A 23,865-nucleotide genomic window follows, 5' to 3' on the forward strand; every position below is an offset into this window, starting at 1 on the left:
CAGGACTTTTAAGTGCTAAAGCGAGGACAGTCCTGGGCCAACTAGGGCCGTTGGTCTCCCTGCTGGTCAGGGACAGAGCAGTGACTAAACTGCTCAGTACGTGTTCACAGTGACACATCTGGGTAACCCACACCCAGATCATGAACCACACACTCCCAGGGCCCCGGGGCCCTCCTAGTGCCCTCCCAGTTACTATCCCCGTGGGTGTAGCTGTAATCCTCATGTCTAAGGTCATGCGTTAGCTCTGCCTATTCTTGAACTTGATATAAATGGAATCACACAGAAAGACACGTCTGGCTTCTTTTGCTCAACACTGACTGTGAGATGCATTCATATTATTGTGTGTAGTTGTAGCCGCTCATTCTCGGTGCTGTGCAGGGTCTACTGTGGAGCATCATCCCACTTGTGTGTCTATTCTATGTTGACGGGCTTTTGAGTAGATTCCAGTCAGGGTGTTGCAAGGGTTCGGATACATGTGTGGTAGTGAATATATTTATGCATTTCCGTTGGACATATATAATCCACAAGTGGGATCACTAGGTCATAAGCGCACTTTATTTTAAAATGAAAATCCTTTTAGGTAGAGGAACATAGTAATTGGGATAATATGTTATATTGTTTACTAGATTGTTTTTAAAGCAAAGACCAAGAAGTAGGGCAGAGCTTTTGAAATGGGGAGAAAATGATTCTGATGAGTGGGGCACCAGCCTGAAGTTGGTTGGCGGGGGGGGGGGGGGGGGGGGGAGGGAAGAGAGGTGTGTGTGGTGGGGCTCTCAGCAGAGCACATGGTGCCAAACAACTGTTGGAGCCAGCCAGATTGCTTCCTCCCAGGCCTGCTGTGCAGAAACCTGGAGCCGCGGCTGGAGCACCCAGAAGAGCTCTCTGGTGCCCCGGCTGCACAGCCATGTTTAGGAGCCGCAGTTACAGAAGCTTTACCAAGAGGGGAGTGAATTTTGTGCACCCCCGTCCCTCTCTGTGGAGCTTGGTTGTCTGTCTGACCGTTCCTGTCGAGGCCACCTTCTGCACGTGTACCAGAGAACCTCCTCCCCACCCCCTCCATCTCCTTTCTGAGGCCGGGGAGAGATGGGGAGGCCAGGGAGTTGGGGACAGATGATAACATGTATTATTTAACACATGTCTGTGAGCGCCTCTTAAGCAACCAGTGCTGCCTGCTGTCTTTGTAGATTGCTCTGACTTTGTTGGAGGGACTCCTCAAGCCCCGGGAGAGGTCAGGGCAGAGCCGGTCCTGGGGCTGGACACCTGGCCCCACTGCCTGCCGGGCTTTTCCAGGCAGAGTAGAGATGCAGCAGGCAGGGCTATGGGGCCCCTCCCTCTCACCCCTGTTCTGAAGAGAGACAGTCGATTTTGTGAATCTCCTGGAGATGCTTCTCCTGTTAGAAAAACCTGCTTGATTTCTGGCAGGAAAGAGAGGACGGGGTGCTCTAGGCCACACTTCAGTGTGGAAGAAATTCTAAGCCCCGCCTTTTTTCTAAGACCTTCCTCTCCTACCTCCCTGTCCTCTATTTCTCCAGCACTTGGTGTTCCCTCACTGCCTGCAGGGACACCAAACCCCTCTCTGTGCCCAGCCCTCACCTCTGCCCCAGCATTCCTTCTCTTTCCTTCCTTCAAACCAAGGTAAAGAGCAGTTACTACTCTGCTTTCTCCTCCCAACCATCTTCCTGACTGGGTCAGTGAGAGACTTCCCATTTCTGCTCATTTGTTGAGCACCCGCCGTGAGAGAGAGACAGAGTCAACATCAGAGTCTAACTTCTGGGGACAGCAGGCGGTGGACTGGGGCAAGGCATCAGGTACGTACTCAGACTTGGGTTTGAATGAGGGCCCTTCAGAGGGATCCAGTGGCCCCACCCAGGGCAGCCCTCCTCTCCACCGATGAGCCAGACATCTCTCTGATTCCAGCTTCTCGGGTACCCCATGCCCACACCAGGCCCAGCCACCACCTGCAGGTTCTTGGGTGGTGTTTAGCATGACTAAATCCCAGCTCTCTGCTTCCTAGGCCATGCACAATATGATTCCCAGCTCTTCCTGTGGGACCTGCCCACCCTCTCATTTCTCTCACCACACTTCAGTATTTGAAGGCTAAAATGGGATCAAAGGCGAACTCTTCCTAAGCAATCAGTAGTTCTGCTAGCAGATGTGTGGTCTCCTTAGCTGGTCATTCTTGCAGCCAGGCGGTCATCTGCTGCTTGAAAAACACCATGGGGAAAGTGTAGTCCAAGAAGCACTTCTCTTTGTTAGAGAAAGGGCTCACCTTTCTCCTGCCATTCTGCCCTGAGAGCAGAACAGACCTGGTGTCAGATTCCCTGGGCAGAGTTTTGCTGCAGTGAGGTATTAAGAAATTAGAACATCCTGCAGTACTGACCATTGGGACTCATCAGCACAAAGACTAACATTTGACCATTAAAAATGAACATGAAGACTCTGTACTCACTGGTGAAAGACCATTTCAAGTGAGGAAAAGAGCATCCAAGAACTTGCCCACACTGATAACAATTTTGTGAAACCCAGATGAATCCTTTGGTTAAGTTGGGGAGGAAAAAAATTTTCCTCTGCCCTTTTAGGTTCAGTAGTGGGGGCCTGCAAATCAAACTGACAAAAGACAGATTAACAGGAGGAAAAAAAACAGATGTGACTATGTACTTATGCATAAGAGATAAATAAATGTGACTCAAGGAGGCATTTAGAATCTGAAGCTTATATACTACTAGAGGCCCGTTGCACAAAGATTTGTGCAATAGGCCTTCCTTCCCCTGGCTTCCGGCACCGGTTTTCCTCTGGCACCCAGGACCCAGACTTCCGCCTTCGCTCCAGCCAGAGTCTGCTGCCTTTGCTGCAGACTCTGGCCAGAGTCTGCCATCTTTGTCTTTGCTGCAGACGCTGGCCAGAGTCTGCCTTCTTCATCTTCGCTGCTGACTCTGGCTGGAGTCTGCTGTCTTTGTCTTTGCTGCAGCCAGAGTGCCGCTCCTATAGATCCCTTTGCCCCCCGCCCACCCTCTCATAGCAGGCATCCTTCCCCACCCAGCTGCTCTGTGCCTGGAGCGGCTGGGCGGTGGGACTGCTGCCATCTTTGTCCTTCTAATTTGCATATTCCCTCCTGATTGGCTGGTGGCCATCATGGAGGTACGGTCAATTTGCATCTTTCTCTTTTATTAGTGTACATTTTAACAAAGAGCAATAATTGGAGAGAAGTCATTAGACCAGAGAAAAGGGTCTTGGGGCTTCTGGAGGGGTTAAGTTGTTAGAAGATCCTAAGAAAAGTATGGTCAATAAGGATTGTTTAGCAAGTTTGTTATGCATATAAGAGTCTCCTCCTCTACAAATGGAAATTTGTATCACCTTAACAAAGAGAAATTTATGTCCTGCTTTTAGACAGAAAGAGAGAGGACAGAGAGCTAATTATCTTCAGCTCAAGACAATCCTTATGCCATATTTGGGATCAATTAAAAACTAGGCAAGACTAGGAAGAGAGGTGAGTGGTTGAGTTTTAATGCTAAGATTATTCTGTTTGTTATTGGGTTAATTTTTTAATCAAAGGATGCTTGATCCTTATGTAAATCCTGGCAATAAAGTAAAAGTTCAAAGAAAGTTTTAAAAAATCTGTAAGATCCCACCACCCAGAAACAGCATTGCTAAAATTAGAACACTCTCTTTGTTATCATGCTCTGCACAAATTCCAAGTTTTATTTTAGAGACATACTCTTTAAGGGGAGATGCTGGGGGAGCTCAATCAGGCGAGGAGCCAGCTGGGGCTCAGGGGTATTTCAGATGGATGGGCTGCCAGGGAGGAGGAGCGCCAGAGGCCAGAGGTGAGGAGGCTCTCCCTGGCTGTGAACATTACAGAGATTAAGGCCTGTCTTTGCAGGATTACAGTTCCTAATTAGGAAAGGAGGTTTACAGAAGGGGGCCTTTCAGCATTCCACAGCTGGGTTGTTTGGTTTTTCTGCAATCTTTTGGAGTGCTGAAGGACTTTCCCCCCTCTCTGTTTCAAATGGAAAATGTCAAAACAGAAGGAAGCAGGTGGCTGACAAGCAAGAGTTGGGCTGCCTCTTGGTGGGCCTAACTTAGGTCTGCTAAAGAGCAAAACTTCAGCGGAGTAAATGTGAAGGTGGAATTGACTTGATTGAACGATTCATAAATCAGGCAACGTCCCATCTAGTAAAGAGAGAGATGCTCCCAGCGGCAGTACGAAATGAAGGGTTTCATAGGCAGAAGGAGTCATAGCAAAAGAAAAGAAAGGATTGTTTCAGGTCCAGTCCTCCTCTTTGGGGAGGGATGAGGGGTGGGAATGGACCAGCAGGGTTTTCTTGTGCAGATTACCTCCCTAGGGCTAATTGGGGAGTTTCAGATTGACTGTTTAAAGATTACATTTCTGTAAGAGGTTGACGTTACAATTAAATCTTGGTCCGATGTTGTGAGAGCAAATGACTCCATCTTGGGCCTGTTATTCCTTTTATTAACAGGTCACACGGTATAGCAGGGATGGGAAAGCTGGGAGCGCCTGGGAAGTCTAGGCCAGCACCCTTGGTGTATAAAAGGGGAAACTGGGGCCCAAGCAGGAAGGGAGTGGCACGGAACAGTGTGGACTCTGGGGACCGATAAATCCCACCCTTCCCCCACTGAATGTGACCGAGAAGGATGATCTCCATGCATTCTTAAAGCATAAATCAGAGACTAAGACACTTGAATGCCATCTATAAAAATCTGTTATTCAAAAACACAAGTCTATTGATTAGGGTGAGATAATTCACATTACCAAAGCTTTCTTCTCCTCACAAAAGGTCATACCAGAGGGTTTCTTCCAAGGCAAGGCTTTCTCACAGTATTTCAGTGGGTTTTGTTTTACCAAACTTCATTTTCAGGTACAGGTGTATTTCATAGGCTGAGGGCCTTGAATGCCAAAACAGCTCCAGAAGGGTTTGTGTGATTGCTTGTGATGATGGGCTCCTAAGGATTTGGGAGACTGAATTTAGTGAGGCCTTAACTTGGGAAGTTGATGGCAGGAATGCCCCAGATTCATCTCATGGGGTTCAGGAGGGGTCAGGACAGGACCAGCTACCTAATCTGTGGGGCCCAGTACGAAATTTAAAGGTGGGCTGAGTTGTCCAAACACTAAGAATCTCCAGATAACAGTAGCAGAATATTAAACCAAGGGAGGCGGGCATCAAAGGGTGGGGCCCTGTGCATCGTTGAGGCCGGCCCTAGATCAGGGTGAATGGGGAGTGGATGTGTGGTGTGACAATGAAGTCCTCAGAGGTGAGAGGTGAGGCCAATAAGCCATAAAGCTGTTCTATTCTACTTTGAGATTTTACCATCCGAATTTTAACCCCGGAGTAAGCTATGGGTAAATGAGTCATTCCTGAGATCACAGACTGGGGAGGCAGTGGGATGAACTGCATACAGAAGAAGGGTAATATCTGTGGTCATGGGCCCAGAACTTCCTGTAGACGCGGCCTCGTGCAGGTCCCTGCACTACCATTTACTTCATGTTCATGGAAAGGTTTGTATAACGTTGCAGGTAAGAGTCAGGCTCTAGAGACAGATGCTGTCACCAAACCCAAGTTCCTGTGCCCGATGCTTCGAATGGCAAAACTCAAAAAATGTCAGAGTTTGGAGTGAGGAAAGGTTTATGGACCGAGAAGGCGGCAACGGAGAAGGTGGGAGACTTAGCAATGCCTCGATACCATCTTGCTCGGTGGACTAGGTTAAGGGTTTTTCAGGAGCTTGGGGGAACACGTGTGCGGAAGCGCTGGAGGGGCAGGTTTGGATGTAAGACCTCAGAACTTAGCCGCGTATGGCAAGGGCTTCTTCACTGCATCTCCTGGACAGCGGGCCCTTTGCTCCGAAAGGGTGTGGCATTATGTTCCGGTGATGCCCCAGTCCTTTGGATCCGTGTGTGCCTGGTGGGCGGGGGAGACTGTGGGTCCAGGCCCGGCTGGAGATTGAAGTTTTGTTCTCCGCGCATGCTTCGGCTGCGCGACATTGGGGTTTTGGTCTGCTGCCTCTGAAAAGTAACTCATATCTTGTTAAACAGGATAGGACTATTTTGAACTGGTTCTGCGTTTGCAACACCTGGGTTCAAATCTCACTGGCTGTGAATCCTTGGGCAACTTACTTACCGCCCGCCCCCCCGTGCCTCAGTTTCCTCATCTGTTAAACTAATGAGTTACCTGCACTATAGGGTGATGTTAAGGTTGAATGAGTTCACCTCTTTGTCCAGTGCCTGGCACATACTCTAGTGAGTATTTGCTGCCGTGACGGTGATGATGGAGAAGGGGAAGGAGGGAGGGAAAAGTAGAGGCGGTGACCGCTCTGTGGTTAAGTAGTAGGTTCACAGAGCGCTTGGGGAATGTCCAAGGTCACCAGGGAATAAACAGGCATGCCCTTTCCTCCACTGTGGTGGCGCCTCTATGGAAGCTTTCTGGTTTGGCCTAAATGCCTCAGGGCACTGAACTTGAGTGTAGATGGGTCACTAAGCCCACATTTCTAAGTCCATGTCCACCATCCATCTGCCCACACATCCTTGCTGAGCACCATGTGTGCTGGGCCCTCTGGGTGCTGACGGGAGCAGGACTGGCGGGTGCAGTAATGGGTGCTGTCTACCAGGTGACCATCGTGGCAGGGGCAGGAGCACAGGGGCCTTGCAGAGGTTCTGTGGGAGAAGTTCTAGCCTGGGCCTGGGGGAGAATAGAAGACAGGGAGGAGGTGGCCTGCTGTGTACTGTGTAAACGGAAGTAAATTCCTTCGGCCTCGGCCTCACAAGCAGAAAGTGTCCAGAGACACCCCAAAATACAGTGAGCACTAAGAAGAGGCGGGGCCACTAAAGCCTGGGGAGCCACATCCTCTCTTATTTCCCCAGGCGGGACAAGAGGCAGGCACAAGGGCGTTTGGGGGTGCAGGGCTTTGCCGGCCCTCACCTTTGACCTCAGCACTCACTTGGGGGGATCATCTCATCCTATCCTCCTTGCCCCCCGCCCCCCAGTTCACCTGCTCTCCTGCTCTTCTCCCAGGGTCAGTGGACTTTCCCCCTTCATGGGTGACAACGATAACGAAACCTTGGCCAACGTTACCTCAGCCACCTGGGACTTCGACGACGAGGCCTTCGATGAGATCTCCGATGACGCCAAGGATTTTATCAGCAACTTGCTGAAGAAGGATATGAAGTAATGAGTTGAGATTTCCATCTTTTCAGCTTCCCCAGGCCCTGGGCTGGGGTCTGGAGGCAGGGATTTCCTGTGCCTGTCGTGGGTCCCTCCTCACCTGGGACGGTGGGCATGGTGCATGTGGGGGATGGGGAGGGAAGGGTCTTCCTAGGCCCCTGCTCCCCTGTGCCAGACACCCCACTCGGCTTTAAGAGCACCGAGACCTCACTTGGAAAGCAACCCTTAGCCAGGGGCTGCAGGGAGGGTGGATGCTTGTGCGTGAAGCGTGACGGCCGCTTTTATTTTCCCTGTCTGTCCTGGTCCGGGAAAGCCCTGCTGGAACCTCGGCCCCTCTCAGGGTTGCAGTGTGTCCCATCTGTGGGTCCTGACTGTACCTCCAGACCATTCTGGTTTGGTGGTTTTTATATCTAAATTATTTAAGAACTCTCTGCCTGAATATGGCCAGGCACCTCTCCCACTGCCCAAAGTTACGCTGTGATCCCAGACCACGGGGCTCAGCCCTCTCCCAGCTCCATCTCTGTCCCCATAACAGTGCAGACTCTGAGGTTCCCCACCTCCACCTTCTAGGGCGGCCCGGGGCTGCCGAGTGGTCTGTGGGTGAGTCTATAAAACGCTTGTGAAAAGGGGGCCGGTGTGGTGTGTGCAGTTGCATAGGAAGAGGCAGCGAGGAAAGGTCAGACATACAAGGTACTCAGTATTGCTTTCAAAGACTCGAGGTTGAAGTTGCCAAGGAGGTGAGGTTGGAGGAGGCCTTGGGTGTGGCAGACAGAATTCATGGATGAGGACTCACCTGGTGAGGGGAACCAGCTAAACCAAGTCGTGAAGGTGAGAGGGGCTACGTGTGTGTGTGTGTGTGTGTGTGTGTGTGTGTGTTTAGAGCTGGCTCACCCCAGGGGAAGGGAATATGGGGGCCAGTTGGGCTCCCCACCCCCTCTGTAAACAGGTGGCCAGAGGAGGCAGGGCTGAGGCGCTGTCTTTGGCAATAAGAAGCAGTTACAAACTTGGCCCAAGAAGGGTACTGTTGAAATAGGTGATGTGACAGAGGATGAGAAAGGGAGGGGCAGCCCACCTCCAGGGCAGGCAGGAGGCTCTGCAATCTCAGGTGCCTGCCTGACCAGGATTCCCCCAGAGCAAGTGGGTGGTCTTACTCCCTCCTCCCACCCTCCTCCCCCACCCTGCCCCCAAGCCCTGCCTGGGACAGGAGAGTGCGGTTGCTAAAGGAGCAGGTTGCTAAAGGAGCAGCTTCGGAGGGTCTCTTTTTAGCGACCCCAGGGCCGACTTCTCCAGAGGCTGCGCTCCACACTCCTTGGCAGTGAGGTCTTCACGTTTTTCTGTCCGGCCTTTGTAAGAGTAGGCACGCCCTAAGGAGAAGCTGCATGTTGGGAGGGCCTAGAACCCCTTCAGTGTGGTGGGCGGAGTCCCAGGGAGATGCACACCTCTTTCCCAATAACTGGTCCAAGGATGGCATCACTCGCTGAGGATGTGGTAAAGGAGGTGCTATGTATGTACTTTATTTTCTCATCTGACCTTGAATTAATTCAGTGAGCTGTGTTGGCCCCTCAAAAATGCCCTCACCTAAGCACTGATTTCACACAGACCCAGACACTAGATTCTCATAAACTCTCAAACTTAGCGCGTCTCTTCAACCAGAAGTCTTCATCTAGCAGCATTTTTTAAAATGTTTTCCTGTTAATAAAAGTAATACATGCAAATTTGAGAAAATTTGAATATAAGAAAACTAAGGTAATTCATAGTCCCCTTATCTAAAAATCAGTACACTTTGCTATACTTAGCAAATTTACTTACAGTATACTCATTTTTCTACATATGTTAACATTTGGTTCTTTGGGCTTTATTAGTCCTATTACAATTAAGGTGATGGCCCTGAAATATTTCTAGATTCCCAGAGCTTTCAGAAAGAATAAACGAGTTTCAGTGTGGTTCTAAGGTTGTCATAATGCATAGATTGTATGTAGGACATAACTCTTTGAGTTTTAACAGGAAAAACCTGATACTCAACCTCAACATGAGACATGAGAGTTTAGGGATTCTCAGAGATTTGGGCCTAATCTCTGAGGCAGAGCGGTGGGAGGATTAGGCCTCCATAGCCCCCAGCTCCCATGTGACCAGCAGACTGACCCCACTCTACAATGTGGTGTCCGCCATTCCCAGACACACCTGCCCTCCCGCACTTGCCCTTCCCGGACCCAAGAACAGGTCATGAGACTCCAGTTGCTTAACTGATGGTTAGGCCTTCTTTACTCTGACCTATTCTGCATCCAGTCTGTGACCCAGACCAAGAGAGGGAAAGGGCCAGCAGCACAGTGACCGGGTCATGGTGGACGGACTAGGAGCAGATGCCCTGGGCTCTGCCCTGTGTGACTGGGGACAGGCGCCCTCCCATTTCTGATCTCACAGCCGTCTCTGAGTCCCCTCCTGCTTAGAAATCTTCTGATCTCCGCCTCTATCAGAAACCGCCTGGACTGCACCCAGTGCCTTCAGCATCCGTGGCTAATGAAGGACACCAAGACCATGGAGGCCAAGAAACTCTCCAAGGACCGGATGAAGAAGTACATGGCCAGAAGGAAATGGCAGGTAACGAGATGCTCACTCTGGACTGGAATGTTGCTTCTCCTATTTGCTTTTTCAAGCCATCCCCATTCCCAACTTGCCCTGCCCTCACTCCAAAAATGTTTAAATCTTTTTCTGAAATAGTCTGGGACCAAGACTGGCATTTTGTCTTTAGGGCTAGGGATAAGCACCTTTAGGACCATTTGGCAACCATAGAAAATGTGGTCTCCTTAAAGGCAGTGTGATGGTCTAACATTTCTTTGCGATGAAGGGGGAGAGCACATGACCTACAAAGAGAGACGTGGCCCCACCCTCCAGGAATATTGTATGTTACTTGCTATGTGTCTTTAGACAAGTGACTTACCCTTGTGGTGCCTTTGTTTTCTCATCTGTAAAGTGGGGATAATAGTGGTACCAATGTCACAGCCCTGTTATGAGAATTATATGATACTAGAGGCCCCGTACATGAAATTCATGCACTAGGGGGGAGGGAGTCCCTTCAGCCCAGCCTGTGCCCTCTCACAGTCCGGGAGTCCTCGGGGGATGTCTGATTCCCCGTACAGGCCTAAGCCAGCAGTCGGATATCCGTAGCGGAGACGGGAGAGGCTCCTGCCACCACCACTGCACTCACCAGCCCTGAGCCTGGCTCAGGGCTTCTGGCTGGGTGGCGCTCCCCCTGTGGGGGCACACTGACCACCAGGGGCAGCTCCTGCGTTGAGTGTCTTCCCCTTGGTGGTCAGTGTGTGTCATAGTGACTGGTCATTCCACCGTTCAGTTGATTTTCATATTAGCCTTTTATTATATAGGATAATCTTCATCTGGCCTTTAGCACAGTGCCTGCTACATAGCACGTGTTCAAAACTGACACCAGTAGCTCATATGTGTGGAAGGCTGGCTCTGTGCTAGAGAACATTCAGAGCACTTTCTATGCATCAAGTCTTTTAATCCTTGATTAATGTTATCCCCACTTTTCAAACAAACCGAGGCAGAGAAAGGTTAGGAAAGTCGCCCAGGATCACTTAGCTAGTCAGTGGGAAAGGCAGAATTCAAACCCAGAGCCTGGCTCCAAAGCACACCGTCTTAACAACATAAAATTGCCTTAGATTTTATTAGATGGATAAAACGATATCCAAAACCACAGAGAACTTACCATCATCTACTGTATTGTTTTACTCCCACTGTTAGTGTGATAAAATTCCCAGGCTACGGGAGGGTGCGTGGGTTCTATAATCAAGGAACGTATAGTGTAGTGGAAGGACCGAAGCAAATAGACATAAAAGGACGTAACACCCAGCAAGAATTATAAACTATCGGTATAGCTCCCCATACCATATATGTGAGTGCGGACAGGAGAAGGGAGCCAGCCGCGCCGGGCTTGGACGTGGTTGTGAGGAAGTGCTGCCCGGGCGGGAGCACAGAGCGGGTGATAGCACAGACAGAGGAGAAAGGCAGAGGCTCAACCTCCCGGGTTACGCTGACCTTAAAGGAGCCGTCTGTTCGCTGGGCAGTCAGGGGGCTGGGCATTTAGACCTGCCTGTGGCAGAGAAAAAGGAACCATTGTTTTAGGGGCAACTGGGACACTGGGTATCTGCTACACAGGATGACTTTACAGTTTCCTCAGAAACCACACTCCCCTCAAAGGCAGGGAGAAGGAGCAGAGGCAGGGGAGGGGCTTCAGGTGGGTGGTACAAGGGACTATGAGCCCTGCTCCCCACAGCGGGAGTCAGTTCTTGATCCCCATGCCCACCCCACCCCCACCCGGTGTGAAGGGTTAGGTGGCCCTGGCCACCCTCAAGTGCCAGGCAAGTTGAAAGACGGTGCTGCTCACCTTACCCTCTGGTGCCATTAGCATCCAGTGAAATCGGAGTAGCACATATTCTTACAAACAAAACAAAGCAAGACGGGGGCCACAAAAATCAAAGGTTGACTTTATTAATGGTCCTGTGGCCAACAGATCTCAAAGAAATAGTGGGATTTCCGGGGCAGGCAGGGGCGGGTGGGGTGGGGCAGTCCTTAGTGGTGGCACTGGGCTCTGCCTGCTCTCTGGGAGCAGGTGCATCTGCTGTTGACACACCCCGGGACAGGCATGGAGAAGAGATAAGCAAATAAGAGAGGAAGCAAATGGAATTTTTTTAGTCAAAGGGGTCAGGGAACCATTAATTTGTGCTGGTATTTTAATCACTTAAATTTTTTTCTTGTTGTTTACACTGTTACTAGTCAGAGGGTTTTCTGGAAGTGAGGGGCAGAAATTCTGGGAGAAAAGGGCAGAATTCAGAGAAGGAATTTTAAAGTCATATTGTAATATGGGTGGCAGCCTTTGGGAATGATTTTTCCACAGACACCGTGGTCGTTCTACTTTCACAGAAGTAGACCACACCATCCCTTTTGACCTGTCTTGTCCCTGAAGCGTAATTTCACTGATGACAGTTCAGCTCCATCTGGCCATCTTATGTTACATTGCTCTCTTAGGAAAACGTTTTCCGCATTTTTTATGTTAATTTTCACCTGAGGATATTTTTCCATTGATTTTTAGAGAGAGTAGAAGGGAAGGGGAGAGACACAGAGAGAGAAACATCGACATGAGAGAGACACATTGATTGGTTGCCTCCCACACAGTCCTTACAGGCGCCTGGGATCGAGCCTGCAATTGAGGTCCGTGCCCTTGACCAGAATCAAACCTGGGACCCTTCAGTCTGTGGGCCGACACTCTATCCACTGAGCCAAACCGGCCAGGGCAATGTTTCCCACATTTTGAACTCCAGGCACCAGCACCTTAGCTGTCCTGGAATGGGTTCCCCGTCAGAGCAGTGAGGCTCTGTGTGGTGGAGCAGGGTGGGTGGAGTGAAACAGAGTGGGGTGGGCTGTGGTGGAGGGAAAGGGCAAGCCCAGAACTCTCTACAGATGCCCAAGAGAAAGTTCCTTGTTGTCATTCTCGTGTGGTATTCATGAGAGGCCCAGGAGGAAGGAAGCAACATGGAAACAAATCCCTATACACTAGGCAATATAGAGATGGCTAATCATATTATAGATCTTAGAATAAAATTATTATGAAAGAAGGTATGTTCTTCCAATTATACCTGAAAGAGTTTTTAAAAGCTATGGTGGTGAGTAGAGCCTTGAGGGTGGGCAAGTCGAACAGGATAACAGGGCTGTTGCGTGCAAAACTAGAAGCAATGGACTAGGAAATTGGAGGCCCATGGACAACCATCTTTACTTTCTGGGAACCACGAAGACCCCAGCGGCATGGACCAAAGGGCCGTAGGGAGGAAAGCTTTGGGCACAGTATAGCACTGAGTACGCTTGACGGTCACATTTGGATATCATGCACTTCTCAGGAAATTCTGATCTTGGGGCGGTTGGTGTATAAAGGGTCTCTGACCACTGGCTGGCTCTTAGGTAACTAGCTTGCCCATTTGCCAGGGACTGCCTCACCTTTAGCAGTGACAGACCCTTATCCTGGAAAGCCCTCCGTCCTGGGCACGTGGGGCTGGTTAGTCACTCTTGCGGGCTCCCAGGGGAGGGGAGCTGCTGCCTCAGAGAGGCCAGGACAGACCATGCCTGCGTGCAGCACAGGACCCAGCCTGGCCATTGCCCTTGAACAAGAAAAAGCCTTCCTCCAAACAAGGATGGCGTTTAGGGAATTGAAACGTGCTGCCTTGATGTTCCAAAAATTTCCAAAGGTCTTGATTAAGTAAAACAGCAACCAATTTTCAACTCAAAGGCATATACAAATATAGTTCTTTTCCAATTCTGACAAATAACTTCCTTACCAATTTTTAAAATATATGTTTTTTATTGATTTTAGAGAGAGAGGGAGGGAGGATAGAGAGATAGAAACATCATGGAGAGAGAAACATTGATCAGCTGCCTCCTGCATGGCCCCTACTGGGGATTGAGCCCACAACCCGGGCATGTGCCCTGACCAGGAATTGAACCGGTGACCTCTTGGTTCATTGGTCGAATGCTCAACCACTGAGCCACACTGGCCTGGCCTATTTTTTCCCCCCACAAATGAGTTTCCAAAGATTGAATTCTGGCATAGATTATTTTAATTTTTTCCCTTATTAAGCACATACATTTCTCCCTGTTTTAGAAATTATATGCTATATCACTCCAACTAATGGAAAATTTCCCCCTGTTACGGTCTATTTGCTAATGTGAATTTGCTGCCTCCTTAGAAATATCGTAACTCCTTTGTTTGCCTTGTTCTGGTAACTTCGTATTAGTCATGTTGTTCATAGGCGAGGAAAGACTTCATCATTCCACAACATGGAAGTGAAGACCATCCTTGTGTTTTGAATTAGGGAGCCCAAGGGCTCGGGGGGGGGGGGTGTTCCCTGCTACATATTCTCGAACATGAATCCTAGTCTTCTGTGGAAGAGCACAGCTCCAGGGAGATTTGAATCTTCTGGTTCAAGGCCATGAGGCCCAGAGAAGGGAACAAACTTGCAGAAGGTCACATCAGTGGTTCAAGAACTAACCAGCCCCTTATTGGGAATGAACTCTCTGTATTTAGAGACTCCTGGCCAGGGCAAACCTCTCTGCATTGGGTAAAGGATACAGGGAGAGGAGAAGGAAGGGCAGACTCTGAGAATTTGGCTGAGTAGGAAGCAGCTTGGCCTGGTGTTGACTCTATATGGATGGCTGCCTGTCTCACACGTTCCTGAGGTCAGAGTAAGCTCCCACGGGAAGAGTTGGGTCTCCCAACACTCTCGCCAGCACATCAAACAGATCAATGTAGCAGCCTCCTCCAGAAGAGCATGCGAGATTGCCAAATGGTCTCGTTCTCTGCAGGGCCACAGTGCCTCTGCGCAGAGCTGTTACTCCATCATCGTCTCTCACCTGCTTCCTTGCCCCGCCTCCCCCATCACCTCCACCCGGGGCTTCCTGGGTTCTGTTCAGAGTGACCCAGTTTCACCACAGTGACAGAGGACCAGAAGCATGCCCACACCAACAGTGATGTATTTGAGAGGGTGGATGAGCAGAGGACAAAGCAAGATGAAATGTCTGTCCAAAGTGCATGAAAACAGTCTGCAACACCGATGGCTGTGACAACAGAAAGTGATCATGGCCATAGCCACAGGCCACTGCTTAAACCACACACACACACACACACACACACACACACTTTTCTATGTGATTCCTTAGTGCAGTGGTCGGCAAACCGCGGCTCGCGAGCCACATGCGGCTCTTTGGTCCCTTGAGTGTGGCTCTTCCACAAAATACCACGGCCTGGGCGAGTCTATTTTGAAGAAGTGGCGTTAGAAGAAGTTTAAGTTTAAAAAATTTGGCTCTCAAAAGAAATTTCAATCGTTGTACTGTTGACATTTGGCTCTGTTGACTAATGAGTTTGCCGACCACTGCCTTAGTGGCCTGAAATTCTTTACTTTGGAAATAATCTTTTTACTGAAGCATACTGGCTTTCCAGCTAGTCCAGAGTTGTGAGGCTTTGCTGAAATACCTGAACGTATGACGGGAACTGGAGGGAAGTGGCTTTGGCACAGTTTGAGGCCCAGTGGGTGAGTGGGAGCCCTGTGCCGGTGTCCTCCGTCTCTCAGCAGCCAGTCTGCGCCAACATCTGCCCTCTGGATGCACAGCATCTGGGCGCCTGAAAAGATGCTTTGGGCGGAAGCAGTTGGTTACACTTTAGTTTCTTATCTTAGTTTTTCCATTGACTTTAGAAAAGGAGTAAGAAACTTTAATTAAAGGTAAGAAACATAGATGCATTGTATGTTATTGGGGACCTCTTTGACCTAAATCCAATGCTTGGTAGAATTTTCACACTGCAAAGAATTTTTCATCTCAAGTTCTGGCTTCCTTTTCAGCAGAAAATCTGTCCACTCCCAAGGTGCCTCAACTCAGAAAAGCAAAGTGCCATTGCTTTGCATCTCTCCGGTGTGGTTTTTGATGCCTGAGTGTACACCAGGGAAAAGCACCCCCCAGAACTTCACTGTGCATTCATAGACGTGTGCTGGGCCATCCAGACTGTTTCCCAAAATCTCTTAAGTATCTGAATCAGCCACAGAGCTAAATGAGACCTTGGAGTCTTGTCCAACCCCTCCTTATGCAGAGAAGGAAGCCGGCCCAGAGAGGTTAAACGGCTCACACAAGGTCAATAGTGTGCTGCTTTCCCACTTGCACGAGGACCTGTGGGATCTGTAGTAACGATCCTCTTGACCAATTGCAATCCTGTCACTGGCATTGTTTTACGAGAAACAGCCCCGCTGCGCCCCGTCAGCAATAAGTCTTTGGAGCTGTCTCAGCCTGCAGTTGCTTTATATAAACTCTCCCTTTTATGGGAGTTGAAGCACAGTATGAAAAGGGTTTTTGTCTCATGTTGACCTTGTTTAGTCACATTAACGCACACATCGGTTCCAGGCCCCATTCCATTCTCCGAACATCTTCTGACACACTGATAGTGCTGAGCGGAGCAAGGTCGGGCTCACTTCTCTGGCAGGACCTCGGCACTCGGCAGGCCCTCGTTCCACGGACGGCTGCCTCTGCTGGGCTGGGCTCTCCTCCCTGAGCCCCACTGCCCGGCGGGACCCAGGGGCGCCACCCGAGTCCAACCCCAGTGTCTGCTTTCCAGAAAACGGGCAATGCTGTGAGAGCCATTGGAAGACTGTCCTCTATGGCAATGATCTCAGGGCTCAGTGGCAGGAAGTCCTCAACAGGATCACCAACCAGCCCTCTCAACGCAGAAAAACTAGAATCGGAAGGTAAGGAGCTCCGGGAGGGTGGTGAGGAAGGAAGGGCTGGGGGACGGAGGGGCATTTTGAGGAGTTTATTTTGGGGGTGGGCTGTTTTTTGGAAATACAATCTACAAGGATTAAATTCAGAACTACTTTTAGGTTGCTCAGACAATAGTTACTAAGGCTAATTACTCTTTAATTGTTTTAACTTAGGTTTAACTATTTTCCGAAAGAAAGTTTTTATTTGTCTAATAGAACTAGATAACCTCCGCTATTCTTTCTATGTGTTAAGACTTAGCAAAGATTTATTCAAAGCTTCCATTTTTCTCATTACAAAAGTACTACTTATATATTGATAAGCAAATATAAAGCTTCAATCACATGTAGTAGTTTACTTTTTCAAAATATCCTGTTTTTATTATCTTTAAAACATATTTTTATTGATTTCAGAGAGGAAGGGAGAGGGAGAGAGAGATAGAAATATCAATGATGAGAGAGAATCGTTGATGGGCTGCCTCTTGCATGTCCCCCACTGGGGATCGATCCCGAAACCTGGGCATGTGCCTTGACTGGGAATTGAACCATGACCTCCTGGCTCATAGGTCGATGTTCAACCACTGAGCCATGCCGGTCAGGCAAAAATATTCTGATTTTAGTCGTTGTTTTTCTTTGAAAGAAAAAATTAACTCATATAGTCCATACTCGTTTGGCATTTTTCAAATGCTGAAACGTGATTGGGAGGGCTGCTCCTTGGAGATCAGCGGGGTTCGTTACTTGCCCTTGGAGACGTTGCCCCATCCATCTCCTCAGTGAACGCCTCCGCCTCTTCCTGCATCGGACGCATGCAGGGGCTGGCCCTTATCTTCCGGAGGTGCCTTGCTTGGCCAGAGACACCCTTCCACCCCTGCTGCCTGGTGCCCTTGGTGCCCAAAGGTGAGAAGCACCAAGGCAGTGTCGTAGGCCAGGCCGCCTGCGGGGCTGCCTGATGTAGCCGGGGACAGAGTCCCTCCTGATCCACTCCTGCCACTCCCAGAGGACCCACAGCCAGCCTGAAGGGGAGCGAGAGGACGCAGGAGCCTCTCCAAGTCCTAGCTTTTCCCTGGAACAGTCCCAGTCCCGGTCTGCTCTCAGGCACCGGGGAGCAGTATACGTGAGGAGAACAGACCTGGCAAGTGGAAGAGGCCTCGAGGACCTGGCTCCTCCCTTCCCGGGAGCAGGGAAGGCCTGCCCTGCAGGGAGGCCAGGGCGGCTGGTGTGGCTCTGTCCTCCTTAGACACCCTCCACTGAATCTTGAAACAGTCTGAAATACAGCCAACACTCCTTTTTGAAGATTATTTCTCTTTTCAATGTGTCAGAGCAAGGGAAGGGGGAGTCCAAACATTTCCCCAGTTTAGTCACAGTTTTCTCTTCTGCCAAAACCACGTGGCAGCTGGCCAGCCTATCCCCAGGAGAAAGGTGTGCTGATGATTCAGTCCTCTTAGCTGCATTATTTGCTAAATTGGAGCTACTATTAAAAATTTTTTAAAAGTCAGCTCTTTTAAACTAAGGGAGAGGAAAGATCAAGGAGTGAAGGGGTGACCATGTCCTCTCCCCGTCTTCTAGGAGATGTCGCCCAAGCTTTCCTGGAGGCTGTTGCTGAGGAAAAGCCCCATGTAAAACCCTATTTCTCTAAGACCATTCGTGATTTAGAAGTGGTGGAGGGAAGTGCTGCTAGATTTGACTGCAAGATTGAAGGTAAGTTGTAGCTGTGACTACAAAAGGGGGTTGGGTGGCTGCTGGGCCCCTACTCTGTGCCCTGGGCGTGATGTCAGTTCTGGGAGCCATTAGGTAAGCCAGGCTCTGAGGGAAACTGGGTCGGGAGGAGCTGGCCCAAGGCCCCCACTCCACTCTGAAGATTAGTGCCATCCGTGACTTACCCAGGGGCACATTTGATATTTCACTTACTTCCGTCAGCCACTAGACCCAAGTTAAAGGGGTTTGTCATGGACGATAGTATGTGACCATGGAGCCTGCTTAATGAAATGAAGTTTCAAGTCCTGGGAAACATGTGCCCCTGAGAGGCCCTCAGAAGGAGGCGGGCCCGGAGCACGGGATGTGGAGTCAGCAGCTCTGCTGTGAGGCCTGGGCAGTGATCTGACTCTCTGAGCCTCAGGCCCTCACCTGTAAGATGATGTCTGATGTCCTGAGTGGCTCTGGGGATTCTTAGGTGACATATGTAAAAAGAGAAACCTTTTAAGTCCTTTAAGGATGTGATGGAGTCAAGGGAAAAGTTGTGGGACTGATAAGAGCAGAGAGCATGCAGTGTGACTTCAAACCGAGGGAAGCTGGGATCCAGGCACCGGTGCCGTCTTCCCCATGCGTCGCTGCTGGTGGGACAAGGTGGCCATAGAATTACGAGCTGTTTGAGCTCAAGGGACCTTAAGGGATCTTAGCATAGCACACGAGAAATTGGCAATGGTGGTGACACAAAGCATGTCAGTTTCTACAGACTGCAACATTCTAGAAAGATAAAGGGCAAGATAAGATTGGCCTCAAGCTGGTGCCTGTCGTGTGCCAACCAGAGTGGAGGGTTATCTTCCACGTCAGGCTGACCAAACGAGGCACAGGTGTTCACTAAGCAACTCGCTCAAGACCTCACTCCAAGGACAGCAGTCAGAACAAAGCATGCCTCCCACTCTGTAAGGTTCTCCAGCAATACGGCCACATAATGCCTTTTGGATAAAGTAACCCAAAGTTAGGAACAAAAAAAAACAATTTTTCACCCATGTCGTTATAGTATCAAATGCCTGGTAAATGCCTTGCCCACCATAATCTTCCTTTTCATCCCATTTTTAAAATGTGATGTGCTGCCTTTGCTAGTGTGGAAAGGCTCAGGTTGGGGTTCTGCTGAAAGCTCTGGGGCCTCTGCCTGTGACTCACCGTCACCATTGTCTTTGGGTCTTCTGAAGTTCTTTCCTTTTTTCTTTTTCTTTTCCTTTTTCTTTTCTTTATATATATTTATTTATTTATTAGAGGCTGAATGCACAAAATTCGTGCAAGGGCCTTGGCCCCAGCCCCCACCCACTGCGGCTTTGTGCGGAAGGAAGGACTTCCTGAAGGACGTCCAGTCTAATTAGCATATCACGCTTTTATTATTATAGATTTTTATTGATTGCAGAGAGGAAGGGAGAAGGAGAGAGAGAGAGAGAGAAACATCAATGACGAGAAAGAATCATTGATCGGCTGCCTCTTACATGCCCCCCACTGGGGCTCGAGCCCGCAACCAGGGCATGTGCCGTGACCGGGAATCGAACCGTGGCCTCCTGGTTCATAGTTGACGCTCAACCACTGAGCCACACCTGCAGGGCTCCTTTTTCCATTTCAAAAAAATTATTAGAACATAATGACTGTCATCTTTGCACTTTTCTGTTTGGAATTATTTCTTTGGTATTTGCGTAACTTTGACTGGAGCACGGAGGGGAAATTAAAGCATATGGATGCTGTTTTAATTGAAATAAAATTCTACTTGAATGTTAGAATTCTTAAGTTCTAATATAGAATTTTTATTCTGGTTGGGGTTACAATTTTTTTCCTATAAAAGTACTTCTTCAAATTTTAAGAACAAGAAAATGTAATGTGGGGGGGGGGACTCATTAATACTCTCAACAATAAAGATTTAAAAAATAATTTAAGAACAAGTCAGTTAGAATTATAATATACAGTGTGTGGCAAAAGTAGATTTACAGTTGCATGTGAAATGCAGTTTATTCTTGTATCATTTATTAATTATTGTATTATTTTCCATATGAATAACCACAACTATAAACCTATTTTTGCTCCATCCTGTATTTTAAAGGCATAATGTGTATATACATATATATATATATATATTTTTTTTTTAATGTTGGACTTTGCAGAAACATGGTTAATTCATAAAATGAGGCTAATCAATGTGGTCCATTTCCAGTTATCTAGAGGCGGATTATGCCTTTGGATCAGACTAAGACAAATACTGCTTTCTTTTCCTTAGCAGTATTATTAGCTCCTCTAACTTGCGTTTTATGAAGCTGTTATAGCTTTGAGTTGTAACTTACACACCAGATAGTTTACCCGTATTAAGTGTACAATTCAGTTGTTTTAGTGAATTTATGGAGTTGTGCAATCACCACCATAGTCCAATTTTAGAGCCTTTCCATCACCCCCAAAAGGCCCCTTGCACCCATTTGTTCTGAATCTTCATTTTTATTAAATGTATTTAAGTCCAACTTTTATACAAGATGAAAACTTTTCATTTCATCCCAAAAGATAACTGGCTCTGGGCGTGTCCCTGGAGGTGGGCCGGTGTTCCAGGTAGCACTCTGTGTCTTGTGTAGAGGTGTGTGTGTGTGTGGTGGGAGGCGGGGGGCCAGGCCCACATGGATGGGAAAGGGGATGACTGTGAAACACCTCACGCAGGGTTTCATATATTAGTATTTACAATACAGTTCGGTTCAGATGTCAATATCAAAGCAGCTGCTAAAAGGCAACGTCGTCGTTTTTTTCCATTACTGCATTAGTAGCTTGAGAGTTCCTTCATGAACTGATAGAAATTTTGAATGACAGTTTTTGCTATCTGTGTTCCCTCCCTGTGATGCAGGATACCCAGACCCTGAAGTCGTCTGGTTCAAAGACGACCAGTCCATCAGGGAGTCCCGCCACTTCCAGATAGACTACGATGAGGATGGGAACTGCTCTTTAATCATTAGCGATGTGTGCGGGGATGATGATGCCAAGTACACCTGCAAGGCTGTCAACAGTCTCGGAGAAGCCACCTGCACAGCGGAACTCATTGTGGAAACCATGGAGGAAGGAGAAGGAGAAGGGGAAGAGGAAGAAGAGGAAGAGGAAGAGTGAAACAAAGCCAGAGAGAAGCAGTTTCTAGGTCTTAGTACAAAAACTATTTCTCTAAAGCTCAAAAACTCAAGATAGTAAAAGCACCTAGTGTGATAGATTACCTAGTTAGGTCATTTTAGGGTCAGTTCTTAGCAACAGCAGTTCATACCTAGCAGTGTTATTGATGGGCATTAATATCAGTTAGCAGGCACCTTAAGATACTAGTACAGCTAGATTTCATTTTGAGAAATCACCAGTAACTTGGCCAACCAGTTGATTTTAAAGATAAAGTAACCAAAAGAAGTATTTTTCTGGGAAAAGTCACAAATTTGAAACACTCATGAAAAATAAGGCCCCACTGTCCCAGGTCAGCCCAGAGGCCCCTGGAGACGGAGGTCTCTCTCCCAGCTCCTAACTCCAGAGAACCGGGTCTTCTCCAGGCTGCAGCCCTTCAGTCTGAAAGCAGTTGAGCCGTTTTAACTTATGAGGCACATTTTATTCCAAACTATGCTGTAGACATTCAGACTTTTCATTCCCCTGTTCTGCCTGCCCGTTTTTCTGGATCTGAGCTTGCCATGAGTTTAAGCACTAAGGACATTACACTTAGGTTCTGAAGACAGGTCCCCTGCTCACAGAAGGCTGGCTTCCTTAGGAAAATAAAACCTCCTTTCTTCTAAAATCAGTAGGAAATCTAAACTTATCCCCTCTTTGCAGGTATCTAGCAGCTTCAGACATTTTTATAAGAACTCGTGGGGGAAAATATCCTTGCTAATGTGCTTTTCTTCTGAAAGCAGGATTCATATTTGTGCTGTTATAGACTATCAGCTCTGCTTGTGTGGTAAAGATTTTTGTGTTTGTATGAAAACCAGTTTGCTGAAAAGTTAGTCTTAGTTATTTATTGGCCACTATGAAACATTTTAGATGATGAAGAGCTGTAGAACTCTACATACTTTGGAATCTCCTTCAGGATAAGTCTGAGTTTGAAACACCTTCATTCTAAACACCCTCAGAGAACTCTACCTACCCTTGTAGATTCCATGATGGGTTTCTTTTTTTCTTGACTGTGCATCAATCATGCCTTGCCCCCAACCTCAAAATATATTCTCAGACCCAATAAATGCATCAGACTTGCATCTTTAGGAACTTTTAACTTTCTTTCACTACATTGGCACTTAAATTTCTCTTTATAAACTTTTTGAAGGTCTTAAACAAAGACCATAAACTGATATGCCTAATACATTTCCTCTGTGTGTGTGTGTGCGTGTGTGTGTGTGTAACATTCCAAATGCTTTATTCTTGTCCACTGTTTGTGAAGTGCAGTGATTTAATATTTCAAGGGACTTTTTAATAGTTCCTCAAGAATTGATCTTAAATTACTTCAGTGCAATCCTACACAGTATCAACATTAGAATTTTGCTATTACTTAGTCTTATGTTATCTTCCATTCTATCTTATCTGCTTTTTGCTGCTAATTTCAAATTGCCAGTATTTTCCTTTTTGCTTTTTAAACAGTTACAATATTTTTCATAATAGCCACACTATTGCCACAGTTTATTATAACAAAGGGTTTTTAATTTGATTTAGAGCATTCAGAGCTTGTCTTCATCACTTTGTGTTTATAATCTTTGTGTGTGTGTATTGTTTGTGTGTGTGCATGTGTGGTGTGTACGTTTGTTTACAGGTTTTTGATGCCTTCTTGACATTGTGTTAATGTTCTCCCAGTTTATTATGCCATCAGAATGGCAAATGAGAACACTACAACTGTAGTTAGCTCACAATTTTTAAATAAAGGATACCACAATGCATACTTTTTGTTCAGTCTCTGCAGCCTTCTCTTTCTTCCCATGCCACCAGTTGTAGATTACCCAGATAGACCTTGGAAACGGAAAACAAATGCTATGCTGCATAAATGGCAATTCTGGTTGTGTTTCACTAAGGAGCAGGGTGACTTAGTTCTTGTAAATACTAGGTAGCCTAATTTGCACACTTAGTTCAGAATTTTTCTCGAGTATCAGTTTGGTTCAGTTACACTTCCAATATCTATAGTGTCCTCATAGTACTAAAATCTACATGGCATTTCCAGCATGTGGCAAAATCATCCTCATCTTTAATATTATGTACTGGGGCTTGGTTTGCATTTGTAACTTTGATGCAACTCATTATTAGCTGCCAGGTGCCATCTTTCCATGTCTTGATATTAAAGCATTTGTTTCCAGGATACCGTCCTCTTGTTTTATTAGGAAGTCTGTTATCAGGTATCCGATGGTGACTTCCCCATGTCTGGAGGTCCAAACAATACTGTAAATATTCTAGAAAGAATCAAGACATGCCATTAAATGTTGTACTAGATAATTCTATGATCCCACATGGTCTGGAAAGAAAGAATCCATTCATCCAGTTAATATTTTTTTCCATTTTTAAGGCAACCACAATCTACAAATATTTCTAGTGAGAAATTATTATTTTTAAAGAAAAGCACTTTTTATTCCTTGCTGGTGAAAAAAATGTATCATATATATTCTGTACTATGAAGAAATCACAAATACACTTTCTTCCGTTCCATTTTCATCCCA

At 47.5% G+C, this 23,865-nt stretch overlaps 1 protein-coding gene across 5 annotated transcripts in view; it reads left to right on the forward strand.

Moving 5' to 3' along the window:
- The window catches only part of MYLK (myosin light chain kinase), a 264,544-nt gene extending 241,034 nt beyond the window's left edge, over window positions 1-23,510 (forward strand). For all 5 annotated transcript variants that reach the window (XM_079766799.1, XM_079766798.1, XM_079766801.1 and 2 more), the window contains 5 exons: window positions 7,026-7,178; window positions 9,650-9,773; window positions 16,339-16,468; window positions 18,044-18,175; window positions 21,057-23,510. In XM_079766799.1, coding sequence (XP_079622925.1) covers window positions 7,026-7,178; window positions 9,650-9,773; window positions 16,339-16,468; window positions 18,044-18,175; window positions 21,057-21,313 — 796 coding nt within the window. In that variant the 3' untranslated portion in view covers window positions 21,314-23,510. The remainder of the gene's footprint in view (window positions 1-7,025; window positions 7,179-9,649; window positions 9,774-16,338; window positions 16,469-18,043; window positions 18,176-21,056) is intronic.
- Window positions 23,511-23,865: the final 355 nt, after the last annotated feature.

Source organism: Cnephaeus nilssonii (genome assembly GCF_951640355.1).
Source record: "Cnephaeus nilssonii genome assembly, chromosome: 3".
Taxonomy (NCBI): domain Eukaryota; kingdom Metazoa; phylum Chordata; class Mammalia; order Chiroptera; family Vespertilionidae; genus Cnephaeus; species Cnephaeus nilssonii.